This window comes from Anarrhichthys ocellatus, unplaced genomic scaffold (assembly GCF_004355925.1).
Source record: "Anarrhichthys ocellatus isolate YVR2014 unplaced genomic scaffold, GSC_Weel_1.0 scaffold8, whole genome shotgun sequence".
Taxonomy (NCBI): domain Eukaryota; kingdom Metazoa; phylum Chordata; class Actinopteri; order Perciformes; family Anarhichadidae; genus Anarrhichthys; species Anarrhichthys ocellatus.
In genome coordinates, this window is record NW_022280038.1 from 3,091,276 (window position 1) to 3,101,294 (window position 10,019).

Consider the following 10,019-nt stretch of genomic DNA (forward strand, 5'->3'; position numbering starts at 1 on the left):
TCACAGAACATTAAGATTTACTATTTCGCCACAGTCGCTGCACCATTGCAGTATACTTTGGAGAAATCTGACAGTTTAGTTTGTCTCTTTACTGACGCTATACTGTTCTTGAGTCCACTTCTTCTCTTCGACGAAAAAGGCCGTTCTTAAACACCATTAATATAATGAATCTGACTGACCTTCTGCTCAAATGTCTCATTGGCATATGGCTGGCACCATTGCCGAGCTTCTCAAACCATTGGGAACCATTCAACCCTCGGCTATAGGGACATTCCCAGCCTGGAAGACACCGGTTCCATAAAAAGGGCCGCATCACGGGATGAGAGTGAGCCTTTCAAAATCCATATGGCAGCGGTGGGGAGAATTTAGCAAGCCCTCGGGTGACTGAATTCACTGCATGGTGGGAAATGTTCCCCCATAGCAGTCAAGTCAATTAGTCAAATTATACATTTAGCTTGTCAAACTAAAGAAAGTAGAGCTCCATAAACTTCCAAGAAAGCTTTATGGGTCAGATGTTGTCTGAAAGTTTTACTTGACAACTTTCTTTTTAACGACTGACACTCAAATGTACCATTCACACTAGGCCATGCATCATATCATACAGCAATCCAATAATAAACGAGAACGCAGTATATTAGACTGTCTACTTTTATCTCACTGATAACAACTGGGCCTACGTGTCTTCTGAACACCAGAGAAGTGTGTAGGATCAGTATGCAGTGGGACGGATACTCCAACATCCTACTTTTGTAAAGCCACAGGAGCCAATTTAGAGTAACCTTTACCTTATGGCAACTTGACATATATGTGTAATAATATGGAGATTAAATAATACTATGAACTGTCAAACTGCAATCACATCCCTGGCATTGTGTACAGTGTCAAATAACATCATTATCTCTCCACTATGTCAGGAATCATTTCCTACACAAGTCTGAACGGTAAATACAACATCCTCACATATTCCACAGGAAGCTTTACCTGCCAGCAGACCACAGCTGCACTATCATGTGATAAGGGCAGCATGAGGCCAGGCACTGGCCTCACTGCATCTCCTATTATAATGGTTCCCAACCTTTTCTGTTTGTGATAGGTCAGGAATAAATAACCATAGTTCAGTGTAGCAGGAATATCTATTTTATACGTCAGCTAAACTTCTCTATTGTGTTAATTATTTATTGACCCTTATGATTTGTCTTGTGACCCCTTGTTGGGTCTTGAACCTCAAGTTGGGAACCACTGTCCCCTAGCTTATTCTGATACAGTTTATTTAATCCACAGAGAGAGAGAGGGGGGGGGAGGGAGGGAGAGAGAGGGGGGGAGATAGAGAGAGGGGGAGAGAGAGAGAGGAGGGGAGAAAGAAAGAGAGGGAAATAGAGAGAGAGAGAGAGAGAGAGAGAGAGAGAGAGAGAGAGAGAGAGAGAGAGAGAGGGGAGAAAGAGAGAAAGAGAGAAAGAGAGAGAGAGAGGATGGGAGAAAGAGAGAGAGCGATAGAGAGAGGGGGGAGAGAGAGAGAAAGAGAGAGAGAGAGGAGGGGAGAGAGAAATAACTTAATTTTTTATCTTTTTTTTTAGACCTGTATCTAATAACACACATGTTTGACTATCAAATAATAATAATAAAAATAAAATGGAGTGAGAGAACTTGCTACTGGTCTTCCCTTCAGGAGACCCAAATGATGCTACTTCCTGTTGATCATGTGACTTGTGTGATGTCCCACATTTTAAACCCCCCTGAGGACAATTAGTAAACCTGAGAACATGACTAAAATCTGTATTTTAACATATTATTATTATAAATGTCTGATGAGATCATGTATTTTATGTCTAAATTGCAAATATTGAGTCACACACACATTGGGGCTGAAATGCTACTTTTGCAGTGTTATAGGTTGTTTTTGAGGTTTTACATGATCAGCAATCAGGAGAAGGAGCAGGACACTTCACTTGATAATATAGTGTTTTGTACAGATGCGTCTCCTGCATATTTATGCGAATAATGTGCTGGCCCAAATGTAAACGTAGAACTGTTACTTGTGACCATCTTGAGTTATGGAAGTCCACGTTACACAGATTAAATTGCTGCAGTGTTTACTTTCTGTCAAACGGGGGCGCAGTCGACTTGACTCACAGATGTTCTCGCGCCATCTGTGAAACTGTATACCTACTGTGTAGCTTAGCAAAACTACAAACTAAATAGCATACATGACACAGAGCCAATGAATGGAGCCAACTATGCGGAACAGTCACCCTACACTGAGTTCACGGAAGTTCCTCTGCCAGCTGTTGAACGTCTTTGACAATAACGGAAGTTCAAAGTTATCCATTTAATTAGATATGACAACCTTTCTGTTAGCTCGTGCTCTGCTCTCTAACACATTGTTTACGGCTTACCATATTAGGAGGGCGAAACTTAGAAACCACCAAGCATCCAGCGGCGGTGACTCTTTCTTCTTCTGTTATTTTCCAGAGTAGTTCATTCCTCTCACAACAAAGCGCTGTAGAACTGCTGCCGATGGGCTCGTACTTTGTCTCGACGCTGGTTAAAGCTCTTGAATGTATGTTTTTCAGAGTGTGTGGGTATATGTTGCATTGATTTTGGGACGGTTCTCAGTCAGAAACCCCTCCTTGCTGCTTTGTCCAGCAGTGATGTCATACCGAGGGGAGAAAACCGACTCGAGAGCCCCGACCCCCGGGTTAACCATTTGTGAACACACCGATATCTACTTTGTTTTATTACCACATACAGTAGACTATACTGTATTACAAATGCGAGTTTTTTAATCACACTAAGCTTTTCTTTGTACAGCTGAAACTATTTTTCTTTGTATCTGTATACCTGATAAGTTGGATATTAACTTATCATATGGTCCTTGAACGTATCACTGCAACCGCAGCCAACGCAGTTTATGAAGCACACAGTTTTACCTGCCTACTTTTAGTTCGATTTACCTAAAATGTGACATGCTGACCATGAAATTACGTTTAACCAAGACGCGACAACTTAAGAAAGTATTGAATATGCAGCAGGAAAATAAATTGGGAACTTGGTGATATTTTACTCACTATTTGTTTTATTAAACAAAAGAGGTAACGTTAGACTACGGGCACAGTGAGTGTTTATAAAAGCCGGGGCAGTGATTTAAATTGGCTTAACAATGCTATTCTTGTCTAGACGAGTGTGTGTGCGCGAGAGAGAGGGAGAAATGGGAGAATTTAGGATTGCCAATGGTTAAAAATACAATGAAGGACAGGGATAAGTAAAAAAAACTCCTTGGTTTGGATCATGGATATTTAAAGAAAACGGTTTGGACCAGTGGACGTAAACGTAACGTACACCACGTGACTAAAACCAGGAAGTGATTCGAGTGTCAACATTACAATGGTGAGTGAGTGTGCTGTTCTTTTACAAAGACAGTGGTTGTCGTGGTGTTGATGTTTGACATGTCTTTTGATTGTATGAAGTGATTGTTCTTTAAGCAGGCACACTTTACGAATAGCTAACGTGTAATTTAGCGAATCGGCATGTTTGTTTTTTAGCTAAGCTAACCGGGGTTAGCTCTGCTAACGTCACTTTTCATGTCAAAACCCCCCCAAACAAACAAATGAGGGGATAATGCGTTTTGTCCTGAGTCCCTCCTCTAGAATAATCGTTGTGTTATTCGTCTCACGTTTTTTTTTTCTTAAGTATGAGCGAGGTACTGAATAAAGATATAAGCGTCATTATTTTATCTGACATAACTTCAAATGAAAGGACAGTGTAATTCTATAATACAATTTAGCTTTTCGCTGACTCAGTCTTACTCCAGTAATTACTGATCAAATCTGTACACCATGTTAAGGTTTTGTTCTGTTTGTGGAAAAAGGTGGAGATGACTTCTTCAGAGTGGCACCTGTCCTTGAAGCTGGTGAATCATCCCAAATCCACCTTCCACTTCCCGGACATGATGCCAGGGGATGTTCCCCCTGGAGGATACAGGATCGCTACTTTAAAACAACTCGTTGCAGCACAGATCCCAGACTCCATCCCAGATCCTGAACTAATGGGTGTGTTACAGCTGCAGATATTTGAACACAATAAATCAGCTGTTAACTAAATGTTTCAGCGTTTTAAAAATGTTCTATCTCTGTTCATGTCTCGTATCAGAGCTGGTCCACTGTGGGAGGAAGCTTAAGGATGACTTAACTCTGGATTCCTGTGGGATTCAATCGGGATCCACCTTACACATCCTCAAAAAGATTTGGCCAGAGCCAGTGAACAATTCAGGTACGTTTGTCATTTAAGTATTGGAATACATTTAGTTTAAGCTGAACTGTTAATGCAACTAAAAAGCTTGAATCTGAATGTATGTGTGTGTGTGTGCATTTCCTTTCTAGAGCCTGTAAACAGAGCAACTGCAGCCAGGGAGTTCAGGGTGTTTCATGCTGCTCTTCACTCTCTAAACTCTGCCTACAGAGACTCAGTGAGTAGAAAACACACACAGGGGCATGCATGCTGCCCCCCCCCCCCTTACAAAATGTGGTCCAACAAGTTTAAATTATGTCCCATTTGCTCTGCTTAGGTGCTTAATTTTAGAATATTATTTTAAGGTAGTAAATATAATGTGTATTCATATCTATCTTTATTTTTTCGGCAGCCTTTGGTTCAGACCTGACTTTACAATATTATCTGAAATGCACCCCAATTGACCTCTTGTGATCAGATTTAACCTCTCTTCTAATTGAATTATATACGTAGGAGAACGGGGACTGTTTATACATATTTGCACATTTGCAAGTAGCCATAAAGCTAAAGAAGAGGGTAGTCGTTTATATTGAGGTCATTCTTTCTTCAATCTAAAGTCTGAGTTATATGACGTTGGCAATAAACTGTCTCCAGTAGGGTCTGGTAGCTTTGTCATGCCTTTCACTCAGTTAAAAGTTCATTAATCGGTAAATAGGTTGTCCTTCACTGCCGAATGCATTTGTGTGTTTGCACTAAACACATTTTTGGACACACACCTGGAGACTATTGGGTGATTGGATTTTCCTCCACAGTCCGCTGGGTGCAGACACCTGTGCTCGCAGCCGTTTACCTCTGATTGGATCACCCTCGATGCATTTCAGCGTGCGTGAGAACAGGACCCTGGTTCTCCTCAACAGGAACAGGTTTAGCTGTTATAGACTGGCAGCTTTCCATGGCGCGAACCTACTCGGACACGGACAGATTTAGAATACCAAAAACGTGTGACCGAGGGATCGTTCAGATGAGAATGTGCATAAGCGTATACAGTATGAGCTACTCACTTGTATTGATATTGATCCAATATTGATTGTCAGCACCGCATGGGATCAGTTGTGAAACCTTTTAAATCACAAAACAGGACTCCATCAATGTTTCTACTTCCTGAATGATAGAGAAATGGTTCTAAAAACAATCTCTCGGGACTAACTGTCTTTCCCCACACGTAGGTATATAAAATGCTGACAAATAAAGAGTCTCTGGATCAGATCATCGTGGCTACACCAGGGCTCAGGTCAGACCCAGTCGCTCTAGGTAAGACCTGCTAAGTTTTCTCTTATGCCATCTCATTGTGCCATGCAAATATGCAAATGGTAACATTTCCCCTAACGCCCTTTTTCTGTGTTCAGGGGTGCTCCAAGACAAAGATCTCTTCGTGCAGTTCACAGACCCCAACATGCTGGATATGTGAGTGTGGCTCGTCTTTGTCATTGGATCTGATGCGACGCATAATCAGGGGGTACGGCGCAGACACGCGAGTGGAAGGTAATTCAAAATTCACATCCAAGCTCTTCTGTCTGTTTTGCAGATTGATCAGTTCCCACCCAGCCCTCGTCAACGCCATCATCCTGGTCCTGCACTCTGTGGCAGGCAGCATACCCGCCCAGTCCAGCGCCAGCTCTTCTCGCAATGTCTCTGCCAGTTCCTACAGTGATATGCCAGGTGAGGGAGCACGATCGCACTGTAAAAAAAACAGCTAAATCTATGACGAGCAAGAGAGGAATCTGGACAGCTACTTGCACTCCAGTGTCTTGTTTTCACTCTAAATGTTCTTTTTATCTGGCAGGAGGCTTCATGTTTGAGGGCATGTCTGATGATGAGGACGATTTCCAGTCCGTGAGTCACTCTGCTCGATACTCAACATCAGATATCGTGTACATGAGAACTGACGGTGCTCTAGGGGCTAATTCTGTGTGTCTAAATGTGTGTAACAGGGGAGCCCAGCAGGTCCCTCCAACAGAGCAGGAGGCTCAGCGGGAATCCGACCGGTGTCTCTGAGCCACAGCGGAGCGACAGGCCCTCGACCAATCACGCAAAGCGAGCTGGCGACGGCTTTGGCCCTCGCCAGCACTCCCGACAGCAGTGCGGTCACTCCTACAACTTCAAGCCAGGTGAGGTGTATTTACACTCGAAAAAAGTATGTATATTTTTCACTACTGTGTCGAATTTACTTATACAAATTTAGCACATTAAAGACATGTACATGTATTGAAAACAGGATCTCTGACACATATTTATCTTTTGTTTTTATTTTCTGTGTTTGATACAGGTGGACCCCTCCAGCGGCGTGGCTCCTATGCCAGCAGGGACCCCAGTCAGTAACGATCTCTTCAGCCAGGCTCTACAGCAAGCTCTGCAAGCCTCCAACATGTCTGCTCTACAGGTGAGGCTGCCAACTCCCAGACTAAACCCCACATATTCAATTCATTTAGGGAATACACTTTAAAATATCAAATCATATTTCAAATGGTAACTGGCCTGTTTGTCCTTGGGTATACACTGCAGCGGTAGATGATTTATGCAGAGCTAAAATGAGGCGGGGTGGAAAATGATTGGCGCTTTCGACTGATTGGTCTTTGGATAATATACTTATTCAGTGAATGTGTTTTTTGGTTTGCTAGGGCCGCTGGCAGTCCCAAATGCAGCAGCTCAGGGACATGGGGATCCAGGATGAGGATCTGATGCTGAGGGCGCTGCAGGCCACAGATGGGGACATCCAGGCTGCACTGGAGCTCATATTTGCTGGAGGCCCAGGACTCTGAGTTCATACCCCAACACAGACTACGGCCTTTATACAGCAGAGAGAGCAGGAAAAAGTTCAGCATCCTATTGCCCAGACATTAGAAATGATGGCTTTAGACATACAGTATACATGTTTTTTTTAATTATTACCCTGTTTATCCAATTTACATACAGTATCATATCTGAGCTCAATGTTCATGACAACTTTTTCTTGTTGAAAGGAAGTATAATAAATGTAATTATGCTTACCGCATCACCTCCTGAGCCTGTCTTCCTGTTTAATAGGGATTTATTTGAAACGTATTGCATTGGTCCAGTCGGTCTGAGTGCTCTATTCAACTGTGTAGAAATCCAGATGTGCTCTTTACTTGTTTGTTTACTTTTGAATTGCACAAACATATATTCAGAAGTACCGGGTTGCAGTATTAAAAATGTGTGCCTCTAAAAAAAACAACCATAGATGTAATTCATCTATTTGTACACTAGATGGCAATGCAGTACATTTCTATCCAGACATGACGATTATCATAAAGTCATCCTAGCAGACATTGTGCTTGTTTATTTGCTCTTTCCTCAATTTCCTAAATTTCAACTCGTGATCTCTGTTGAACAGTTTGTGATACATTTTTATTTGTAGCTGTCTTATACAAGAGGAAGTTGTGCAGTTAAGGTGAAAGCTTCATTAACATCCACTGAGGTGTTTCTGTGCTTGTCAGAGCATTGGTAACATTAGCAGAGCCCCCCCCCCTCCAGCCTTATTACAGAAGGCTACATTTGCTTTGTCTCGTTGTCGTCCCCCTCCCCCCCCCTCCCACGCTATCTACTGTTCTCCATCTACAGTAATTGCCCTGTTTAGTTTTATGACTGCATCTGTGAATGCGACAGCTCAATCAGCGGATTGCCCTTTCATGAGCACAGCACCCAAACAGCGCTTTGTGTCCGTCTGTCCCCATTACCGTTTTATATGCACGCACACCTGCGGGCAATTTCCACCTCCAACTGCCTCCAAGGGTCTTTTAAAAATAAAGCATTTCCACTGTGCTGAAGGTTTCAACAAAAACGGTCAATAAAAAAAAAAAACACGTCATTGCTTTTCTAGATAATTAAAAAAGGAGACAACTCGCCCAGATAAAATCCAACCATGCAGGAGTGATGTCGAGTCGTCTTCCCATTGATTTCCATTACTTGCTGTTCTGTACTTCTGTTGCTACTAAGCGGTGAAGTCAGATGTTGTGCGTGTTGCAGCATTTACAGGAGTGTTTTGTGTCCGTTTACTGTTATGCAGAGACTACCATCACGAGCCTCACAACGGCAGCTTTCAAGATATTCTAAACTGTGAACATTCATGTGAAGTTGTCATGGAAACACTCTGAGATGCCGTCACACATATGGGATAGAAAAGCTGGTATTGCAAACCATGTTCCGGTCCATTGTGTTGTCAAACAGAGAGTACTATTGACTATAGGTAATCTCTTCGGGCCTTGCCTGATATTAAATCCACCCTTTTGTTACGAGAGAACTGATATTGCTTTACACACTATATGAAGTATTGTTTGCACCTGTCGACTCTTTTAAAACCTCTTCATCAATGTAAGACCTGGCTATTCCAAAAACATCTAGAGTATATTCATTGCACTAAAATCACAGGAGTAACGACCAACTTTTAAGATCTTTGACGGAGCGGAAATAATGAAAAACATGCTATTTCTGTTTATTCCAAAGGTATATTCCCGTCAAAGCTGTGAAGAGTCACATTATTCCTCAAAGTTTGTGAGACGTTCTCTTTGTGTTATATCCATTTTGAAATGTTATCACAATGGCAATGTGGTGGACACCCACTTCTGAGCAGGAACAGGAGATGCCTTCTTAATGAATAAAGCCCGGAGCTTTGAAGCTGCCCAACTACTCTCACGGTGACCTGGGGGTTCACGTAATGAGCAAGGTTTTGCACCATGTCATTATAGGCAATATGTTAAGCCAATAGAAATCATCAATGGCAGACCTTTTGAAATGGTGTAAAAGCTCTAATCAAGCCCTCACAGACGGGCAGAACAATACCAACACTATTCTCTCCAGATGAAATCCTCCGATGTGCCAGAGGAGGAGGAGAGGATGGAGTTGGTACAATGGCCTCCATCCGCTTTTGTCTTTTTCAAAAGGAGGCAACTCATGTGTTATTAACATAAGGTCTGTTACCTGAGATTGCTTTCTACCTGGCATGACTGAGCAGAATATGAAATGAGCTTCTGGTGGACACGAGGCCATTTTATCCCCTCGGCGGCCATTCATTGCTTTCAAGCCATGCTTTTATTCTTCCTCTTCTTTTTGTCCACAAAGGCGTCTTTGATGCATTTCATCCCAGGTGCTTTAACCCTTGATTGGAGCTTCCCTGGAGGAGAACAGAGCTGCGGGAGAGGGAGAGGCAGAGATCATGAACAAACCACCGGGAGAAACTGAAAATAGCAACGTCACTCCTTGTTTCGTCTGAAGACGTGGATTTGATTAAGATGGGAGATATGAGGAAAATCAACTACTGAATCTAAAATGTCATTTTGAAATACTCAATAACTCAGTGCATAAGCATGTTGGTAGACAGTGCTGAGATTGAACGAGTTTATTCTCTTTTAGCATAACTTTTAATGTGGACATTTACAAGGCAATTTCCAAAGGAAAGCGGCCAAAAACAAGCAGAATGGTGCAATAACATCTATCGCTTCACTCATCATAAAAATGTTCATTATTGCACGCAGACAAATGCAGAAAACAGTTTCACTGTCAGCGCCACACAGACAGACTCCACACTGTCTGTCTCTCAGAAGTTAAACTTGAGGTGTGTGTGCGTTACAGATTCTGCCTACGACCAAGAAACTCGAGCGGTTGTGAATGTTCGTTTCTTTTCATCAGCTCGCTGCTCGTGCTCTTTCTGAATGCCTACCAGATGTTGTGGGGCCAGAATGTGCTGCATGTGTAAAAGCTGCTTTTGCTTTCCACAATGC

At 42.5% G+C, this 10,019-nt stretch overlaps 2 protein-coding genes across 2 annotated transcripts in view; one reads left to right on the forward strand and one right to left on the reverse strand.

Annotated features, from left to right (window-relative positions):
• cd276 (CD276 molecule) overlaps positions 1-2,670 on the reverse strand; it is a 61,853-nt gene extending 59,183 nt beyond the window's left edge. Inside the window, exon 1 of the mRNA XM_031848377.1 lies at positions 2,394-2,670. The gene's annotated coding sequence lies outside the window, so the exon portion shown is untranslated. The remainder of the gene's footprint in view (positions 1-2,393) is intronic.
• Positions 2,671-3,325: 655 nt separating this feature from the next.
• On the forward strand, positions 3,326-7,287 carry ubl7b (ubiquitin-like 7b (bone marrow stromal cell-derived)). Its single transcript, XM_031848376.1, has 11 exons — positions 3,326-3,384; positions 3,866-4,046; positions 4,147-4,266; positions 4,377-4,462; positions 5,451-5,535; positions 5,631-5,688; positions 5,810-5,943; positions 6,068-6,117; positions 6,216-6,392; positions 6,551-6,664; positions 6,903-7,287. Exons 1-11 carry the CDS (start codon positions 3,382-3,384, stop codon positions 7,041-7,043), a joined length of 1,149 nt encoding a protein of 382 aa, XP_031704236.1. The 5' UTR covers positions 3,326-3,381; the 3' UTR covers positions 7,044-7,287.
• Positions 7,288-10,019: the final 2,732 nt, after the last annotated feature.

Coding starts and splice junctions, on each gene's coding strand:
- ubl7b (XM_031848376.1), top strand. Junction 4,267..4,376: donor AGAGCCAGTGAACAATTCAG/GTACGTTTGTCA, acceptor TTTCCTTTCTAG/AGCCTGTAAACAGAGCAACT. Junction 5,944..6,067: donor TTCCTACAGTGATATGCCAG/GTGAGGGAGCAC, acceptor TTTATCTGGCAG/GAGGCTTCATGTTTGAGGGC.